At 30.1% G+C, this 22,158-nt stretch overlaps 1 protein-coding gene across 1 annotated transcript; it reads right to left on the bottom strand.

Moving 5' to 3' along the window:
- Positions 1–18,420: 18,420 nt before the first annotated feature.
- On the bottom strand, positions 18,421–19,382 carry LOC107421403 (uncharacterized protein At5g65660). Its single transcript, XM_016030635.4, has 2 exons — positions 19,033–19,382; positions 18,421–18,688 (listed from the first exon to the last, which is right to left on the bottom strand). Exons 1-2 carry the CDS (start codon positions 19,348–19,350, stop codon positions 18,545–18,547), a joined length of 462 nt encoding a protein of 153 aa, XP_015886121.3. The 5' UTR covers positions 19,351–19,382; the 3' UTR covers positions 18,421–18,544.
- Positions 19,383–22,158: the final 2,776 nt, after the last annotated feature.

Raw genomic sequence — 22,158 nt, 5'->3', positions numbered from 1 at the left:
AGATCAAGTGCAACGGGAAAGTATCTTCCATACTAGATGTGACGTTCAATGTAATATTTGTAGTATGATTATTAATAGTGAAAGTTGTGCCAATGTCATTAGTAATGTTATGGTGGAGAAATTAGGTTTAACAACAATCAAACATCTCAAACTATATAGACTTCAATGGCTTAATGATAGTAGAGAGATGAAAGTAAATAAACAAGCCAAGATAGAGTTTAGTATTGATAAATATATGGATGTGTTTTATGTGAAGCTGTACCTGTGCATGTTGGTCATATTTTGTTGGAAAGTTCATGGAAATTTAATAAGGATACCATACATTATGGTTAAGAAAATGCCATTATATTCTGCTTTAAAGGAAAGAAGATTAAACTAGAGTCATTGACAACTAAAGAAGTATTTAGAGATCAATTGTAAATGCAACAAAGGAGGGAGGTCAAGCGGTAAAGGGAGAAATCAAGCATGCCACCCACGGCTCAACTAGTATTTAAGAGAGCAAGGTCGAATATCAACACTAAGGTTAATTTTTCTAAACCCAAGAGTGAGAAGAAAAAGAGAGAGAAAGCCGAGAGTGATAAAAAGAGAGAGTAACCAAGACTGATAAAAAGAGAGAGGAAGCCGAGAGTAATAAAGAGAAAGAGAAAGAGAGGAAAGAGTAGAAAAAGATAAACTTTTATCTTAACCAAGGTGAGGTTAAAAAGGCATTTTTAAATAAGAAACCTATGCTGGTCGTATAATATAAAGATACCCATTTAAAGATGCTTATGTTGTATAGAACTTTATTTACGTTGTTAAAAGCTTTAATTAGTGGAAATTTGAGAATTTGGGAGGAATGTTTGTCACATGTTGAGTTTGCTCCATGCTTTCAGCTACTAAATATTCTCCTCTTGAAATTATTTATGGTTTTAATCATTTAACTCCATTAGATTTAACATCTTTGCCTTTAAGTGATTGTGCTAATTTAGATGGAAGACAAAAAAACTGAATTTGTTAAGCAGATTCATGAAACGACAAAAACAAACATTGAGAGAAGGAATAAGCAATATTCCAATATTGCTAACCAAGACTAAATAAAGGTAATGTTTGAACCCGGAGATTGGGTTTGGTTGCACTCAACAAAGGAGAGGTTTCTGAAAAAACAAAAGTCAAAGCTTATGCCTCGAGCAGATGGACCTTCTCAAGTTTTGGAGAAGGTTAGATCTATCAGGTGAGTATAATGTGAGTGCTACCTTTAATGTTGTTGACTTATCTCCATTTGCTACAGGTGGAAATTTTGATTTGAGGGAAAATTCTTTTCAAAAGGAGGGGAATGACGAGAATCCGCCTATACCCATACAACCTACAACCCATTGGAGTGTTGATTTTGCGCAACTGAAGACGGGACCAATAACTAAGGCACAAGCTAAGAGATTTAAAGACAATCTGGTTAGTTTCATTCAAGGTTTTATTAAATCTCAAGAATGCATGATAATAACTAAAGATTCAAAGCCCGTACTGTGCATCCAAGTTATGAGGGCAGAAATGGATCTGAAAAGTTGTTATGGTGCATCTATGGACTCTGGGCAACAAAATGGACTCTGCACAACAAAGGACAAGTTTGTTTGGTTATGAATGTATTGAGCTCACAAAGAGGCCATGTAATCATGTCAAGGCACAAGCAAAGGCATTCAAGTCCATCATTTGTGCATAAGCCTTCAATATGGCCAAATTTTGTTGTTTAGGCGCTGTGAAGGACTTTACTTGCATTTGAAGCAAGCTTTGATCATTCTAATCAAAGGAAAAGTATAGGAAATAGTTCTAATCCTATTTGGCATCCTACATGGCATATTGGAGCTAATTGGGAGCCTAAACTAGCTGGTGATTTGATAAAGATAGCTTGTTTGGAAAGTTAATCAACTATTTTTCTGAATCTGAAATTTGACTTTCTGTTTTAGGAAATAATCTTTTGTTTTGGATTTTATTTAATTATTTGCTGGAAAAATTAGTTTAGGAAGGTTGATATTTTATTATTTTGATTGTAAATTAATTAAGCCCTATTTCAAAATTAAGGAATTAATTATACAAATTAGTTTAGGAAACTTGGAAAAGTTTGGTACTTTCCTAATCCTTTCATATGTTGGCCGAATTTACCTTTAGTTGATTTAGTGTTTTTGTTTTGTAAATTTAGCCTATTTAAGGGCTTATTTTTCAATGGAATGTAGCTTAGATTATTATTCAAAAATTATTTGTGAGAAGAATTCTCTTTGTTCTTTTTGAACACCTAAAACATCAAATAGCAATAAAGTGTTTTAGTTTTACCTATTAATAAGACATCCATCATCTATTGTGACATCTTTATCATATACCAAGGTTTATAATCACAAGTTGATTAGGATCAATGTGAACATTAAAATCTAAACTTAATTTTTTATTTGGACTAATTTAATACGGGTTTAAGAGTGAGTCGACCTAGGTTCGTATCATTTGGTATTAGAGCCGAATTTTGTTCAGGTTTGATCTATCTTATTTTTGTATTATTTTTCAATTTTAACATTAGGTTATGGTTGTTTCTATCTCATACACATTATGCCTTTAAAACCAAAAAAAAATTAATCCATAGCTGAATTAGCGTTTGTCTTTGTGTTAGCTGAATTTTGTAAATCTAGTTTGTTGGCCGGTTTTGCATATTAGTTCTTAGTAATTTGGTTTATTGTTGATTTTTCCTTGCAAAATGATACGAACCTAGGTTGACTTACTCCTAAACCTGTATTATATTAGCCCGGATTGAAATTAAGTTTAGATTTTTATGGTCACCTTGATCCCTAATTAACTTGTGATTAGAAACCTTGGTATATGATGAAGATGCCACAATAGGTGATGGATGTTCTTTTGGTGAGTCAAACTAAAACACTCGATCTCTTTTCGATGTTTTATGTGTTTAAAGAAAACAAATAGAATTCTTCTCATAAATAATTTTTGAATAATAATCTAAGCTATCGTTTCACTGAAAATAAGCCCTTCAATAGGCTAAAGTTACAAAACAAAAACCCTAAATCAATTAAAGGTAAATTTGGCCAACATAGAAAAGGATTAGGAAAGTACCAAATTTTTCCAAGTTTCCTAAACTAAATTGTATTAATTAATTCCTTAATTTTGAAATAGGAAATAATTAATTTATAATCAAAATAATAAAATATCAACCTTCTTAAATTAATTTGTCCAACAAATAATTAAATAAAAGCCATAATAAAAGATTATTTCCTAAAACAAAAAGTCAAATTTCAAATTTGGAAAGTAGCTGTCTAACTTTCCAAACAAGTTGTCTTTGTCCAATCACCAGTTAGTTTAGGCTCCAAATTAGCGCCAATATGCCATGTAGTATACCAAATAGGGTTAGAACCGGTTCCCATACGTTGTCTTGATTGGAATGATCAAAGCTTTCTTGAAATGCAAGTACAATCCTTCTCAGTACCTAAACAGCAAACTTCGGCCATATTGAAGGCTTGTGTGCAAATGATGGACTTGGATACCTTTGCTTCTTCTTTGACAGGATTCCATGGCCTCTTGGTGAGCTCAATCACATTCATAACCAAATAAACTTGTTCGTTGCTGTTCGGAGTCTATAGATGCACCAAAACAGCTTCCTGAGTCTATTTTTGCCTTCATAACTTGGATGCACAGTACGGGCTTTGAATCTTTGGGTATTATCATGCTTTCTTGAGATTTAATAACACCTTAATTGAAACTAACCAAATTTTCCTTAAAGCTTTTAGCTTGTGCTCTAGTAATTGGTCTTGTCTTTAGTTGTACAGGATCAGCAGTCCAGCAGGTTGTAGGTTGTACGGGTATAGGTGGATTCTCATCAGATACATACATGAGAATGCAAGAAGGATGTGCAACCTATACAAAGAATTTAGTAATTAAGAAAATGCTTCATCTATTCCTCTAACAATGCAAGTGGAAGGAAGCAAGGGGATTCATGAATGAGGATGGATATCGGAATCCATTGGTACGAACCAACATGGCCCTCAACATTATGAAATAACAACAACAATAAGCATAATGCTTAGCATCGTCATGCCTAGCTATTACAAATTGCATATCCAACAAGTGGATTACTATAAGTAATAAGAAAAACTATCTAGAGGCAGGTACCAATTCATAGAGAATTCAAAGAAGCACATAAAGGTTTGAAAATCAATTAACAGACTGATAGGGGATGCAGATGAAACAATGCTAATCTGGATGAAACAAACAAGACCAATTTAAATGAAAGACCATCCAAATGGACCATGGTAATATGGATAAAATGGCATCAAAATAGATGCATAGTTTTCTCTTATTTATTTTTCCAAAATTAGATGGCATTTTTTCTTGACATAAACAAAATTTTTAATGGACTCAAAATCAACATGATATCTCTTTAATTTTATGGATTTCAAAAATTTTTCTTTTCCAACTATAAAATTATAGAGGGCTATTATTGATATCCAATTTTGATACAAAGAGTCCAATAGACCTCTTAATGATAAAGAGTCCAATACTTGATTCATATTTTCATTTAAGTAAATTCATTTTACACATAAGAAAAGACAAATGGCAGTCTCAAGCTACTTATGGAGCTTTTGGTTGAGGAATGGTTTGGTTGCACAAATTTTATAATATAAGTTTAATTTGGTGTATTTATCATAAAGGTGACCTACATGGGGGGTTCTTAAATCAGTAATGATAAAATAAATTAAATTAAACTAAAAGTGGTCATACGTTTATGCTAATATAGGAAGCAAAATTAGAATATCATGCCTTTATATTATTTGGACTCAAATTTATGCAAAGGACTTAACCCCTACACATTAATATTCAAGCCCACTTAGTTTTACTAAGCTCATCTCCATGCAAATCCTTTAGGATAGATCCTCTTGATTGGCCCATTTTCTAGGCTTAACTCCTTGGTCTAACACCAAAATCTCTTTATTATAATTATGTTATTTTACCATTATTTGAAAGTATGTGTGTGTGTAAGATTTTCCAAGCATATTTTCAACATCTTTTTAAGTAGAAAAAGTACTGTTATTTGAAAATTGAGTTTTACCAGAAACCCATTAGCCAAATCCTTTGTTCTCTTTAATCAAGAAAGGAAGTTCTTTTTCCTTCCTAAAAAACATTGCTAGCCCATCAAGTTACTATAGTTGAGAGAGAGAGAGCATAGGGAAGAGATAAGCTATGCTATCTAGATCTTTTCACTTGCTTATATCTTGATAAAAGCATCAGGCTTATCTAGATGACTATTATTCATGCTATAAGCTATTAGATTTCATCATCTTTGATACCAGATAAAGAAAAAAAACCATCTCTACAATTTTATATATCTTTTAACCGCGATCATAACCAAGTTTCTACAATTGTTTAGTTGGTAAAACTAATGATGTACACGAATCTGGTCAGTTTGGCTTTAGCTAAAAAAATAATTGACCCAACCTTATCAGGTTAATAAGGTTTGTACCCAACAAAACTCAACAAACTCCAACATCCTAACTTGACCTAATTTAATAGTGTTCGAATCAGGTGGGTTGGTTGAGTTATTGGGTTGAGAGTAGATGAAATGTCTGTGAATTTTTTATGGAAGAAAATAGGAAGGTTACTAAGGATATAACAGAGGTGAGAGAAAGAAGAAAGCATGTGGGATTTTAGGGTGTGGTTGTTTAGCAAATATCAAGCATACACTAGAGGGTTTCTTTAAGCAAATATCTAATTAGAAGAATAGAAAGAGAAAAAAGGAGAAAAAATAGAGAGAAAGAAACTCAAATAAAAGATATTATAGCCAAAGATAGAAAGAAAGAAGAAGATAAAGCGAGATAAGAGAGAGAGAGAGAGAGAGAGAGAGAGAGATCAGTTGATAGTAACTTGCTTAAGGATGGAAGATATGAGAGGTAATGGCATGGTGATTGGTGGTGATGTATATGTGAGAAGAAAAATGGATAGGGTTATTAGGATTAGGGATATGAGATTCTAAGTTTTTTACACATGATTATTTATTTAATTTTTTAGGTAAAAATATGTGCTATGTTATCAAACAATATTAAAATAATAAAATACATATTTTTTCTTTTCATTGTTTCAATAGTATTCAGATTGGGTCAGGTTATTACGGGTTTTAAACATGAACCTAACCTGAACATGGTCAGGTTAGAAAAAGGCAACCCATTACTTGCTTTGGTAATATTTGTTTTTCCATTGTTTCAGTTGGGTTAGGTCAGGTCAGTCAAGTTTAGAGGGTTGATAGGTTTTATGGATAGCCTTAGATAAAACATGAATTGTGGTTAAGAAAACAAATCCAGATGAGGGTTTAGCCTCATTAGTTAGGGAGGAGCCTATCCTTCTAAAAGGATCCTCTCCTTTTAGAAGGATTTCTTCTTCCATCTCTTTTTTTACTTTCCATGCACCACCATATCCAAGCTTTAAAATCAACTTAGACCGCCTAGATGACTCCTAGCTTAGTAAATACCAACTCATTATATACAAATCCAACCATTCTTTCATCAAAAAATTATGCTTTCTTTTTAGACTTAGTTTAGCAAGTCATTTTCTTGAGTTAATCCTCCATGAAAAGGCAACTCTTGAATTATATTATCAAGTTATTTTTTTTTTTTTGAAAATTTACAATAGTTTTCCTTCTCATTTAGGCATTTCAAACCCACGATGTTTTAGTCATAAATATGAATAGCTTACTAACTGAGGCAACATCCTTTTGTTTAAAAACATTTCCTTTATTTTGCTTTATTATGGAAATGTTTAATTGCATATACATGTCATATGAGTTGATTCATCATATGAGTAAAATGGTGGTGTAAATTTCTCATTAAATATATTTTGTTACACTAACATTTTCTTTGGAAAGTCTTCGTCTGGATTTCCTATTTCTTAGCATTTTTCTTGTGTTTGTGACCAGGCGATTCTTCAAAATCAACTAAAAAAGGAGGACACATGACTTGGCTCCACCACTCAAAGAATCCAAGAGGTTCAATCTGACATGTGGGAGGATCATCAACACAAGCACATAGTTGGATGCACGTATTAAGCCTGAATAACAATTTTAGACCCCAAAATTAGTTATGTCTGAAACATTTAACCCGAACAACTCTTCTAATAAAAAAGTAACTTGACATGACCAGTGTAACTCGTTTATTAAACAGTCAATTTAAGTTAACAGAATATGTTTGAACGAAATTGACTTATTTACATGGAATTGATCCAATTACATGAATTAACTTGCTTAAATTAATTATTTTTAATAAACTAAAAGCAATTTAATCATTAATTAATCCTAAGTTAATATATATGTATAAAACCATATAGTTGTACTCATAAGTTTACACTAACATAATATATGATAATATCACAATTTCACGCAATAGTTAAACATATATATATACGTATAGGAAGCTTTAATAATCATGTCTTCAATATTTACCGTTTACTACTCTTACGTATATTCATTTATATTTTTGTGGTATGCATACATCCATACATTTATTAAGCATATTATATTTAAGGATATATATATTATTTTTGTAATTTTATTTATTTTTTTAATTGATGAAAGAACATTAATAATACAACTTCAAATAAATAAATAATTTAGTATTAGAAATTTATTAATTAAATCAATATTAATGGTAAATTTAATATTTTAAAGTTATAATTTAAACAATTTATATTTATGTTGGGTTGGCTTGGCTTGGCATGATTAGTTAAACGTATTAACTTGGCTCAATTTTGGATAAGTAGGTTCCCTAGAAAAATTATATCTTTAATAATTTTATCAAATATGTTGATTTGAATTTAATCCAAATTCTTTTATAGTAAACTCAAATCCTCTAAATTTGTCATTTTTAAGTTATATTATCGTATTATAACCTAAATTGTCAATAATATCACAAATCCATAAGCAAATTTGATGTTTTTGGATAACTATATTTTTCATTGGGATTTTAGGAACTTTCTTTATGGTTCAAAATATTTACTTCATAATATTCACTATTGCACTTGTAGGATTCACGGAAATTTTCCTTTAAATTTAACTTTAATTGCAATTTTTTCTTCTTCTTCTTTTTTTTTTTTTTTTTAGCTTAAAATTTAAATTGGATCAAATTTTTTTTGGTGAAATGATAAAATAATTCAGAGCAATATAATATGTATATACACCGTATCCTTCTATATATAAGAATCTATATGGTTTTTGAAGATGTATGTGTGAGTTCGTTTAATGTGTGTGTTTTAAAGTGCGTCTTTATTAGCACATTTTTTTTTTAAACAATATTATAATTAATTTTCCATATACTTTTGTCAAAAATTGTCTCATAAAAAAATGATAGAATGTTTGGTTCTACATGATAAAAGGGATTTTAATGTTAATTTTGATATTTTGATATTTTAATTAATACACCTTATGCCCATACTTATTCATTTTCAATAATATGTCATCATTTAGTCTACTAATATATTTACCAAAAGTACATATATTATTATATCATTGGTTTATAAATTTAACATTGATATTTTCAAGGATTCACTTATCCATTTCTAAGTTATATTAATATATTAACTAATCAAATAATAATAGGTGTATGTATTACTAGTAGATACTCTGGTAGTCTAGATGGTGTACGTAGCATTACTCATTTATTTATTTATTTTTATCTTATAGCATTTACTTAGAAAGCATCATTTGTTATGCTTATTTTATAAGCATATGGAGTGCTTATTAATTTATTTGTAGAGAAACCACTTCCTTTTTTTTATTTATTTTTTTGGTCAAACATATGTAAAAGTGTATCTAAAAGCACTACAATAGTATAAGGTACTTTCCCAAGTCAGCTGCCGTTGGTGAAATAAATATATTATTAACTGAAAATTTATTTAATCCAAAACATAGAATTTAATAATTTTATTTATTTATTTATTTTATTTTTTTGGGTTCCTATGTGGAGTCTAGTGGTAAAAGCCACTTCTTTCTTGGGCAATAATCGATTTCAACTCTCTCATCTCCAACATAAAAAAATAATAATAATAAATAAAAAAAAAATTTCTTTTTTCTTTTTTTTGCTGATAAAAATTTTATAAGTTGACAAATAAAGTATTTGAATTATTGCTTAATGGTCAAAATTGTGTCAAGTGTTTAACCTAATTTTATATATATATATATATATATATATGCGTGTGTGTGTGTGTTTTTTGAGGTACCTATTTATATATTTATAGAAAATAACTTTCAAAAGACTTTCATGATCATTCACATGTATATAAGTATACGCTCGCAAATGCCAATATACTGTATATATTTTCAAATATTATATTTATCAAGTTCTATAATAATTATATAAAGGATTATTCCGCATGCAAAAACTAAGGTGACATTTGGTATGGTAATAGATGTAGGAATGGAATAGCTATTTTATAAGAGTAACTATTTATATATTTAGTAGATTATACATTTTAGGAATATTTATTCCATAAGAATAGATACTCGCTCATTTTAAAGAATAACTATTTCATTCAAAAAGTTCAGAATTGTTATTCCTTCATTTGAAGGATAATAGTCTTCCCATATTTAAAATATATTGAGATCGAGATTGACTATTCTAAACTACAAATATCTAAATAACTATGAAGTTTGATTTTTAATTAATTTTCACCAAAGCCGATATTTTTGGAAAGAAAAAATATTTATAAAGACTTCTTTTTCTGAAAGAATTACTAAACATGGAGGAAAACTAAAACATCCTAACTAGGTCAGCATTGCTTAGAAATCCAAAATCTGCTTAGTAGCTTTATTGGAAAAAAGAAAATAAAGAGTTATAAAAACTAGAAACACTTACTGAAATAAGCTGAAAACAACAACAACAAAAAATTAAGCCCAATAACAATAACCCAAGATTTGGCCTCCTTAAAACCTCTGTAGAAAAACCCTAAAGGAAAAAACCTACAAAGGGGGAAAAAGTACTACAACCCTATAATTATGAAATCTATAAGAATAACCCCTTGAAACATTAAAGCTTGAGCTTGCAAACAAGAAATCAGAAGATGATGCCATCAGCAAGTCTTTATAGTAGTAACTGCCATTTTACAAAGAATATTTGCCACCTAATCACTTTAATGATAGATGTGAGAAAATTGAAGAGAAATTTTGGAGACAATAGCTAAACAATGAATCCATCTAAGCATTAGAGAACAAGGAACATCCGACGAACGCATCTGAAGCAGATTGACCACATATTGAGAATCACAATCAATCCAAAGATGTCTCCACTGAAATCAATCAACACATTCAACTGTATGCATCATTGCTAAAGTTCAGCCTTAAAAGCAAATTTATTGCCAAGAGGAAGCACAAAATAACCCTTAACAAATCCTTATTAATTTTGAAAACAACTTTGCTCTCCGAAGGTTCAAGAGACCCATTAGTTGCACTATTTGTGTTAACTTGAACCTATCTCGACAAAGGAGAAAAGCAATGAACTTGAATAATTTTGGGAGCCTTAAAAAGTCTACCAATAAACCAAAAACTCCTAAGAATCATAAGATCTTCAATGGAATACCTCATAGAAACATTTTGCAAACAAGCCTCCTTAACTGAATGTCAAACAAAAACAAGCAAATAGGCAATAGGAATGTGAAAATTTTTAAAATCAATATTTATTCCTAGCATACCAAATGACATAAATAGATGAAATTGTAACTCTCCATGAATTAAATATCTAAGGACAAAAGGATATAGATAAAGCTTGGGTAAAAAGATGAAGGATGGAACCAAAATGATCTAAAGCAACTCTAAAAACCAAAGATATACTATCCCAAAGAGTTGACGCATGTGCACACTAAATAGTAAGATGAGAAAATGGTTCTGAATGTTATTTACAAAGTTTGTAATGAGGGACAATATATAAACCACATCTAGATAGAGAATCATTTGTGGGAATTCTATTTATCAAAAGGTTTCAACAAATAAAAGACTTAGTAGGAGGAATAAAAATCACTAAATGTGCTTAACCTAAGGTTGAACATTAGAAGCACCGCACGTATATGAAGGTACAAATCCTTACAAGTAAGCCTCCTAAAAACAGTAGGCTTTCAAATTAACAAATCATTAAAGTCCAAAAGATAACTGATTTAAGAGGATAAAGCGGCAACATATGGATAAGCAGCATAAAAACCCTCAGGAAGATTCTAACCACCATCCTCAAAAATCTTATCTAAAATTTGAGTAGTAGGATCCTAATTATCAACAAAAAAAATTCAGCAATTTGATGATGGGAGTGCCCAACCAATTATCTTGCCCATATCTTAATTAAGAATGAGAACCAATTACCAAGTGCTCTCCTTTCATAATAAGGAATGAAAACTTCAAATAGAAGGGAAAATAGATGAAAAACATAATTCTGATGAATTAAAAATTTTCTAATCTAAATACCTTGTCCAAAGAAATTGAAAAACCATGTCATCCGAAAACAAAAACTACTAAGTAATTTTGTAAAGGAGAGCCTTATTAAAGCTAATTAAATTTTTAAAACCAAGGCCTCCATCTTTAATAGGATAACAACAAGTATTCCTAGCTATCGCACAATATTCCTTGACATCAATACTATCAGTCCTAAGGAAGTTTCGTATGATCTATTGGGCTTCTTCCATAAAATAATCAACCATTTGTAAATCATGAGTGAATAGACTACCATTGATATGATTACAGATTTGATTAAGCAAGCCTAATTGGCATATGAAAGATGATGACCCTTCCAAGAAATTAATTTTGCCATAATCTTATCTACTATGTGATGAATAAGTAAAGTATTTGTTTCAATTAATAAGCTGGCCGTACAAAGAACGACACAAGTGTCTTTGCAAAAAAGTAAGATATCATCTAGATAAAAACGATGTGTTGGGGCTGAAAAGCCTCTCAGAAAAGAAATTGTTGAAATATTGTTTTAATCAAGCTTACTCAAGTATTTGCTTAAAAGATCTTCTACTATACAAAAAAAAGAGAGGAGAGAGAGGATCCCCTCGACACCATTTGAGAAAACTTAAGACAACCCTCAAGAGCTTTATTAATAAGAATAGATATTCAAGCCGAAGTAAAACCTTCCATTAGTAAAGAAGATTCTAGAATGGCGAGAACACCCTTTTATGTAAATATTCACTTATCCAATAATAAAAGCATGTGTGATTGAAAATCTAATGTATTTAATGAATTGTAGAATACCATACATAGCTTACACAATTAGTAAACTAAGTGGATATGCAAGTAATGATACGAATTTAGGTTGACTTGCTCCTAAATCCATGTTATATTAACCCGGATCACAATTAAGTTTAGGTTATAATGATCACCTTAACCCCTAATCAACTTGTGATGAGAAACCTTGGTATATGATAAAGACGCCATAATAGGTGATGGATGTCCTATTGAGAAGCCAAACTAAAACACTTGACTTTTATTAAGTGTTTAGGTGTTCAAAGAGAACAAAGAGAATTATTTCTCACAAATAAATTTTTGAATAATATTTAAGCTTAATTCTCATTGAAAAGTAAACCTTTAAATAGATTTAAATTACAAAACAAAAACCCTAAAATACAAAGGTAAGATTCGGCCATAATGAAGGATACATGATGTGGCCGAATTTCATGACTTTCCTAAACTAATTTAAATTAATTAATTTCCTTTTTTTGAATTAGAAATTAATTAATTTACAGTTAAAATAATAAAATATCAAATTTCCTAAGTTAATTTGTTCAGCAAACAATTAAATAAAAACCAAAATAAAAGATAGTTTCCTAAAACAAAAAGTCAAATTAAATTCAAATTAGGAAACTAATTGACTAGTTTGACTACTAAGCTATCTTTTACCAATTTCTAGCTTGTAAAGGCTCCAAATCAAATCCAATGTTCCATGTAGGATGAAAAATAGGGTTAATTGTGATTCTCTTATGTTTTCCTTGGTTGGAACAAAGAGAAAGAGCTTAATCATCAAGATACTTCACTCCCAGTGGCAAATATGCATTTTCGGCCAAAAATGTCTTCCATGCGCAAATGGCCTCTTTGACTGCTTTTGCTTCTATCTTGACTTGATTCCATGACCTCTTAGTGATATCAATTGAGTTTAAGAAGTGATGAACCCATTCATTGCTGCCTGGGATCTACAAATACACTAAGACAGCTATCCAAGTCCATATCAGCCTCCACCACTTGGATGCATAAAACGAGTCTTGGATCTTTGGGTATTGAAAACTCCCTGTATGAAGCCATCCAGGTTGTCCTTAAATCTTTTGGCTTGCACTCTAGTGATTGGTCCCTTTTTCATTTGTAAAGGGTCAACATCCCAGTAGGTAGTCGATTGTATAGGTACTGACGGATTCTCATGAAGCAATTCAAGTGATGATCACTGGAAAGGAATTGTAAGAGTAGTGAGATATTTATGGTATACTCATGATTATGGACTGCACTTTACAAGATATACAACTGCTTTAGAAGGATACAATGATGCCAGCTGGATATCCAACATTAAAAATTCGAAGTTTACAATTGGATATGTATTCACACTGATAGGTGCAGTCATATTATGGAAGTCTTTGAAACAAATGGTTATGGCCCAATCTATAATGGAACTTGAATTCATAGCTCTAGATAAATGTGGTAAAGAGGCTGAATGGTTACACAATTCCTTAGAGGACATTCCTAGTAGTTGAAGCCTATGTTGTAATTAGAATTCATTATGATAATTACTCGGTAATAGACAAGGCACTAAGTATAATGTGTAATGGTAAGTCTAGACACATATGTAGTAAACACAATATCATTAGACAAATAATCTCAACTGAAGTTATTTTTGTTTACTATGTAAAATTTAAAGGATAACATTACGGATCCACTAATCAAAAGGTTAAATAGAGAATTAGTCAAGAAGTCACCAAAGGAAATGTGATTAAAGCTCATAAAATAGGAAGTCTATACAATGAAATATAACCTAGTTGATTAGAGATCCCAAGATCTATATTTAAAGGAGCAATCTAATTACAAAAACCAGTTTGGATCATTGTAGGGTTTTAGCCTTCTATCCATATCTAATTACAAAGACCAGTTTGGATCATTGTAGGGTTTTAACCCTCTATCCATTCTTTAATGAAACAGCGATACCTATTATAGATGAAGTTATACTATGCTTTTAATAATGCTTATGTACTGCGGAAAACCATGGGGAATAATGCATGTTACTCTTAGATAGTAAATAACCTGTGTAAAAGACAAGAATGGCCATTTCAAAGGAGAATTGTATAGGATGTAAATCTTTACAAACTCTTACAGAACTAGGGAGAAGTTTGTGGCCAAAATGAATACAATATTGATAACTGAAATGTGTTGGGAAGGACTCTTATATTAGGTATATCATCATTTACATAAATAGTTGAGTGATTTAAGGACATTGCATCTACCATTTAGTCAATAAAGTAAATATATTCTTATGAAGGAAGGTTCAAAGGATAACACCTACTTATTTTATGTTGGTTATCTAAAGAAGCTTCGTGTTTATATATCAAATTCGTTCATGTAGGGATTGTAAGAAATCCTAGTATAATAACCATGTTAAAAGACTTGTTAGTTAGATTTTAATTGAGGATTATAGGATTTAATTGGGTATTACATGATTTAATTTCAGGGTTACAAGTTTAAATGAATTTTTGACAACCATTTAATTTGGTTGGGGCTTATAAATAGCCTACTCGTCCCTTCTTATAGCAGACACAAGAAAACAACATTTTATTAGCAACTTAGTTTTTCTTAATTCCTATAATATATTTTTTTATAATTTTCTAGGATGTTTCTATGTGATAGAGGAAATGCATCGTTCAAGTTCAAAATAGGAGGTTTTGAAGGTGCAAAAGTTCAAAACTCCAGACATTTTGTTGTATCTTGAGGACCGACACTTTTGAATCGTCAGCACCATGTAGGGCGAATATATTTTAAGGACATTGCAATAGCATGCCTCATATTACAAATTCTTCAATCTTTTTCTTTGAATATTCTAAATTTCTTTTGTTTGTATATTTAATAATTTTAATAATAAAAAGAATATTATTATCAATTTGTATTTTTCCATATTCAATTATTATTTTAAGATTTTCTTACAAGCATTTTAGTTCTTTCCTCTCCCAAGCTCTCCCCTACTTTACTGACTTATGTTCCCAGCATGGCTAAAGTCGATGCTATAGAAGAACTCTTGAGAGACCAAAAAGAATTACTAAAAGCTTTGCAAATAAATTTGGTGAATGCTTGAAACTGAATAAAGACCCAAGCTAACCTTGGTCAAAGGGAGGTGAGTTTCAATATTGGAGACTATGTATTATTGAAACTCCATTTGTATCGGTAACAATCTGTGGCCTTCCATAACACTCAAAAACTCTCTCCACAATATTTTGGTAAGAATTGGATAGTTGCCATTAAACTGGAGTTGCTAAAAGGATCTCTCATTCATAATGTTTTTCACGCAAGTTTTTTAAAGAAATATGAAGGTTTGTCTCCAACAATGCCTTAACCAAGACTCTTCTAGTTATAATGAATGACTTCCTTCCATGGCTCGAGTCAATATTGGCAAGTAAAGTAGTTTAGAAAGAAAAATTCTTGCTAAAAGCTTAAAATCTTATGAAATGTGTTGGCGTTTCTAAAGTTAATGCAACATGGGAAAACAAGTGGAGGTTTGCCCATAGGTTCCTTGAATTCTTCCTTGAGGGCAAGGAAACTCTACAGAGGGAGGAATGATAGGACCAATTGTATGGGGCATGCACAGGCATGTAAGGGGCAAAGTGAAGACTTGATCAAGTGCATTTATGAGAAGGAATCGATGTTGTTTATCTTTATATTTGTTTTCTTAGTGGTCTATGATTTTCATCTTTGTAGTTAGTTATTGATTTTCCTTAAACCTAGAAGCTATTGTGTATGTATAAATGTGCAAATTTAAATATCAAATATTATCCATGAACGAAGTAGTGAATTTCCATTTTTGGCTTCCCTTCCTTCCCTGAACTTTTTTCCCCTTCCTCAAAAGTTACACAGCTGATAAAAGAACGATATCATAATACAAAGAATAATAATTATCTTTACAAAAGTATTAAATAATGAATTTAAATATTATATTGTTTGGACCATTTATTTTCCTAAACTTATTATTATTATTTTCAAAATACTGATAACAAATTTAGAGATTGATTAAGGAATCAAATGAGCCTAAATAAGGTTACCTTTTATAAAAGCAATTAAAAAATGCCTAAATAAGGCTACAGTTTTATTTTGAAATATTGATTATAATCAATATTTGATTAAGATATATATGCTTGATTTGTTATCTTTTTCGTCAATATTCAAATGGATTATTCATAGAAAGAAAATGCACTTTATTTGAAATATTACTATAATCATGAAATTTGAAGATTTGAAGATTTGAAGACAAAGTTGTATCAACCATGGAAATTGACTTAATCAAGGGAGCTTCAGCCTGTAAATAGAACCATTGAAGACTAAGAAGGGATCCACACCTCTCAACTCTCAATCAACTAGGCCTAATATTATTCTTCTACAATGTTTCCTTTTTAATTTTTGTCATATTTTGTTCATGTCTTTACAAAGTTCTCATCATTTTTATTTTACATTTATCATCTCTCTAAATTTATAAAGTCCTATTTTTTAAAAGTAAGAATAGAACCTTAATTTGTTTGTTCTATGCAAATTAGTTAATCTCCTGATTTTGTCAGATTTTTTTTTTGCACAATTTTTGTTATATTTACTATAATATATATATATATATATATTTCTTTGTTTCTCTAATCCAAATTAGACTGACGTGTCTACAGTAAACAGAGACAACCTAAATTGTTTGGTGTTTATATAAAATACCAACCATATATATATATATATATATATATGAAAATCATATTGAATAACATTAACAAGTAATAAATATTTAATAAATAATAATTTCTAAAAGTATTTTTTATGGTGTTAACGAATTGTTATCTTAGTTTGGTGTTAACAACAAGTTAATTATGTTCTATCAAAACATTCAAAAAAAGAAAAAAAAAAAACAAAAAGAAACAAAAAAACAAAAAACTACATTCTTTTAATACTATTATGGATCCTGTAAAAGCAAATGAAGCATTGATGATACCCTTTAGGTTTATGTTGTGTAGGATTTTGCCAATCACCTTGTTGCTTTGACAACGACCAACTAAATGATCCTTATTTCAATTGAATCTTTTCCTTTATATTTGAATGGCCAAATACCATGGACCTCTCTCTTATTTTTTTGTTTAACTAGAGAAGTAGGCTTTGGTTTGATGAGAAGATGCTACATGATGTTTCATTTTATTTTTGTTGGTGAAATAATTTACTTAAAAGATATGAGTGGCATTTAAGAGGAGCATAATAGGTACTCCATAACATTGAGAAGGAAAGAAGAAGGAGACTAATTTGGGGAGGGACTTCCTGCAATATGGCATCATGACCATCGGGCCAAATTACCGTTATCCAATTGGTGGCTTAAGCCCACAAGTAGCAAGAACCCAAATGTTTTTCTTGGGCCAACTGCTTTAAACCCAAAAAGTCAATTTTAAGTTCCAAAATCCGCAAGCTCGTAATCCATGCTAAACTTCGGAATAATTTTTCCTTTTTTTATTTTTTTATTTTGGGGCTATGCCACCGGCATCTCCTTTCCCACCAAGACTCGAACCTAGCGTCTACTGACCGGGCTGTGCTGCGCTAACCACTGATCTCCCACGCGAGTCTTCAACTTTGGAATAATTATACTTTAACGCTAAGTATTTTCACATTAAAGGCAAACAGAATTGTTTGTTTTATAAATAGGCAATTTGTGTGTTTTGTCTTAAGTTAAACATGTTTTGGTATTTTAGTTTTTTGAATTTATTTTTGAAACTTTGATCCCTAATGTCTTATTTTGCTTCAAAAGTGGTGTTAAAGTACAAAAACATAATCAATTCAATAACTAATTTGTGCAAGCTAAATTCAATTTAACGATTATTTATGCAAATAAAATTCTAGTTTGGAGACTAAAATGTTAAAAGTTTAAGTTTAAAGACTGAAGTATTAAAACATGTTCAATCAAGGAAAACACGCCAATTACCCATTATAAATTGGATTTAAAAATAGTTAGAAAAAAGAAAAAAGAAAAAGAAAAAGAGGAAGAAAAGACAAAGAGTTCCCTTCATATTGATTTTGCAGAATATATAGTTTCTGTTAACGATGTATTTATGCTTCAGTTTCAAAACAAATGGTTTTTTTTTTTTTTTCTAATTATTTTAATTTGTCCCTCAATACTACGCAATGGAAAACAAAAATATATATGTTTTTTCAGTTTCTGTACACCCTAAAATCAAACAGATTTATTTGCTATCCCTTTTTGTTTTGATTATTGTTACTCAAACCCAGAACCTGACGATTAATTTGATATACTTGATAACAAGAATTAGGGGGTATTGTACTAATTAACTAAACCACACAAAATTAATTGGAATTAGGTTTATGTACAACAATTGTGACCTTTTCTATCAAAGAAGGCTCACATGGACAAGCCATTGCTATGAACTTTGGGACGTCATCTCCAGGCATCACCACTGGTATGCTCTGCCTCTGATTTTGCTTTGGCATCTGAGTAACCAAACAAGTAGAAACTAATCAGGCACAATTTTTTTATTTTTTATTTTTGATAAATAGGGACACGAAAATTAATCAAACCGAAAACACATATATGAATTTACAGTTCATTTTTTTTTTTTTTTTAAATTTCTTTCCATATGGGATTTATGTAGAAAACATGTTACATATAGGTATCCGCTACAATTAGCGCCAGTGCTGAAATAAATTACAGTGAACGTAATTTGAGCGCCGATTGTAGAAATTTTGTAGTTCAGTATCTTATCAAATTATATATCTTATGCAAGACCGAAAAATGAATCTTTGCAAGATAAGATGGTTTTGGGAGAGAGATATACCGTAGCAGAAGCAGCAGGCTTTTGCGGTGAATTCTGAGGAAAATCAGTATGAAAATCGGTGTGGTCTTGAGGAGGAGAAGATTTGAAAAAAGATCGAATCTTGTCCCAGTGAAGGCAACAAAGGAAGAAGACAGTCATAGAGAATAACATGAGCAGAAGAAGAGCTAAGCCCACTGGGAAAGCTATGGTAGGCCGATTTGATGGTGATAATTCCTCCTCCATTGAATATGAGGATGACCCAGTACAACCTTGAAAGCATCCAAAAGCCTCGCATATAAAATTATGCTGGACCTCACTAGCCTCTTTTTCAATATACATATAAATAAATATATATATATATACAGAGAGAGAGAGAGAGAGAGAGAGAGAGAGAGAGAGATAGTGAGTGAGTGATGCTAGTCGATTGAGAAAATTTTTTTATTAGCTATTACAATTTTTTTATATTGAAATTTAAAAATTAATTAATGACAAAGTTTTGGATGACAGTTTAATTAATCATTTAAGATTAAAAACTAGTTTAGGATATATGATCTTTACATATTTGCCGTGTTGGTATTTCTCTCATTTTAAGTTAGAAGTTAACTAAAATAGGATCAAATTTGATATATGCCTATTTATTTGTTAAAGTTATATATTTAATCTTATGAAAACTTTCTAATAAAAGATCTAATGATAAATATTAAAAATTACTACATTTAAATTAGATTTTTTTTATTTTAATTTATTTATGAAAGTATAACTAATAATTTATCATTTGTTTTTATTTGTTTAAGAATAAATTGAAAGGTAGTTTTCAAAACAATATTTTTTTAAAAAAGTTATGCCGAATTATATTGATGTTTTATTTTGGGTAAATTTGTTCAAATTTTATTTTATTTTCTTAATATTTTTCTAAGAATAGAAATTCACCATATTTACAACATCATTTATGGCATATATACAAAAAATGATGTATAAAATATGTAAAGTGATATATGAGTGGGTTTGGTTGGAAGGGTGTTATTTTATTTTTATGGTGAATGGGCTGGAAGGGTGTTATTAGTGGGCAGTACCCCTTTCTACTTTTTGTTTGGTACGGAAAGGAACTCATCGACATTGTCGAGTGCTGTCATGGGATGTTGCACTCATTATTTTGAAATTCGTCTTCCAATGCAAAAGGGCCCGCGGTTTCAAGTAGAGACTATCGAGGTTTGCAAAGCAATTATTAACTTATATAACACTTTTCTTGAAAGGTACTTTATATTATAACAAATATATATGATCCATGATCAACATAAATTCGAATTCATTTGTAGATTGACAAAATAGAAAAAACAAAAAAAAAAAAGAAAAAGAAGAAGAAAACTTTGTAATAAGTTCACAAAGTTAACTGGCTAATTATCATGAATTATGTAAGTTTGTCCAAAACTATTTATCAAGGAGTATATAATTGTTTATTTTCTTGAAATTTGATGAAGGCTTTGATTTGAACCGAATTAAATATCGATTATATATCTAGCCAAATGAAAATCTGGTTTTTAATATGAGAAATTTTGTTTTTCAACCTTAAATCATATTAAAAATTTAAATTTAAAATTATATTTATTAATAAAATAAATTTATTTTTTTAATAAAGTTTTAGATTTAATATATCCTTAAATGCATCATTAATAATTTTTTAAATTTAAATTTTTATTTTTTATGTCAATCAAGAATTAATAATAAAAATTTAATATTAAAATAATTAAATTGTTCTGATATAAATCTAACTCTCTTGTATACTCTTATTTTCTCTTAATATATTTTTTTAAAAATTTTATTAAATGGAAAGTTTCCTTTTTAATCTTTCAATATTATCTTAAAGCTTTTTTGAGTTGTCAAATTGTATTTGTTTCCAAAGTGATACATAATAGGGAATATTTCATTTATATTGCATGAGATTCGGTATAAATACTAAAATATCTCTTAGATTTAATAATAAAAGCAGTTTTATCCACACTACAAACTATGTTAGTTACACTATAATTTTAGTGATTTTTTTATGTTCTAACAATAGTCATAAATAAAAAATCTTGAATAGCCTTAACTATTAAAAAAAGAAAAAGAAAAAGAAAATACATCATTAGATACACTGCAACAATTACCAATTATTTCATTTCTTTCTCTATATTTTTCCCGTGTGGGTTTCTCTTCTAATGTTCTTTTCCCTCTCGTTTCTATTGTGGTCCCCTCCTTTCTTTCTTTTATCTCCGCCTCACTATTTGTAACTCTCTCTTACGGTCTCTCTTCTCTTTTCTCTTTCTTTTCTCTATAACTCTCTCTCTCTCTCTCCCCCCCTTTCTCCCCTCTATTTAACTCTCTCCTTTCTCTTTTCTCTCTTTCTCCTTTTTTTTCCCTCTCCTTTGAAACTCTCTCTATCTCTCTCTTGCTCCCACTCTCTTCTTTATTTTATGTTTGTGAAAAATTGCAGGTAGATTTTTTTTCCTTTTGTAAATTGCTGAACTAAACATAAGAAAAATTCTTTTTTTTCCTTCATCAAAGGTAAAATAGGTATAATATTAAAATAGCCAGAAAAAACAAATTTTAGAATGGGAGGTTATGTATAGATTTTAGTGCAGCTAGCATTTTTTGAATTGTGGATAGAATTGCCCTACTAATAAATCACCCACAGCTGTTAGTGGCAAATTAAATTATCTTTATTGGGAGGACCATTGTGGATGGATATGGAACACTAATAGGTTACCAAGTGTTTAATCTTACGTTTTTTAGGCGTAAATCAGAGGATAATTAAAATGTAATAATAATCATTTTAATAATGTCGAAATCTTCCTGGAGCAATTGATCTTTTGGGAAACCTAGAACAAAATGATTTGTTTCAATATAATATGAACAACAATTCAATGGATTCAATTGACTAGAATCTAAAAGATATGGAACAAATAAATAGATTGGTAATAGATCTAATAAAAGAATTTCTATTTTCAACATAAACAATCTTTAATTAGAATTGAAGATAAATAGATGTGATAACACAATATCGGTAGAGAGGGATTGGGACACCAGTGGAAACAAGATGTCACAAATGGTATCACCTTGTCTGAAGTGTGCTGGTGAGGACGTTAGGTCTAAGAAAAGTGGATTGCGACA

Source organism: Ziziphus jujuba, chromosome 5 (genome assembly GCF_031755915.1).
Source record: "Ziziphus jujuba cultivar Dongzao chromosome 5, ASM3175591v1".
Classification (NCBI taxonomy): Eukaryota; Viridiplantae; Streptophyta; class Magnoliopsida; order Rosales; family Rhamnaceae; genus Ziziphus; species Ziziphus jujuba.
This window is presented reverse-complemented; position numbering and strand designations above follow the sequence as displayed.

Coding starts and splice junctions, on each gene's coding strand:
- LOC107421403 (XM_016030635.4), bottom strand. CDS start 19,350: ATGTATATTGAAAAAGAGGCTAGTGAGGTCCAGCATAATTTTATATGC. Junction 18,689..19,032: donor AGCCTGCTGCTTCTGCTACG/GTATATCTCTCT, acceptor TTGGTTACTCAG/ATGCCAAAGCAAAATCAGAG.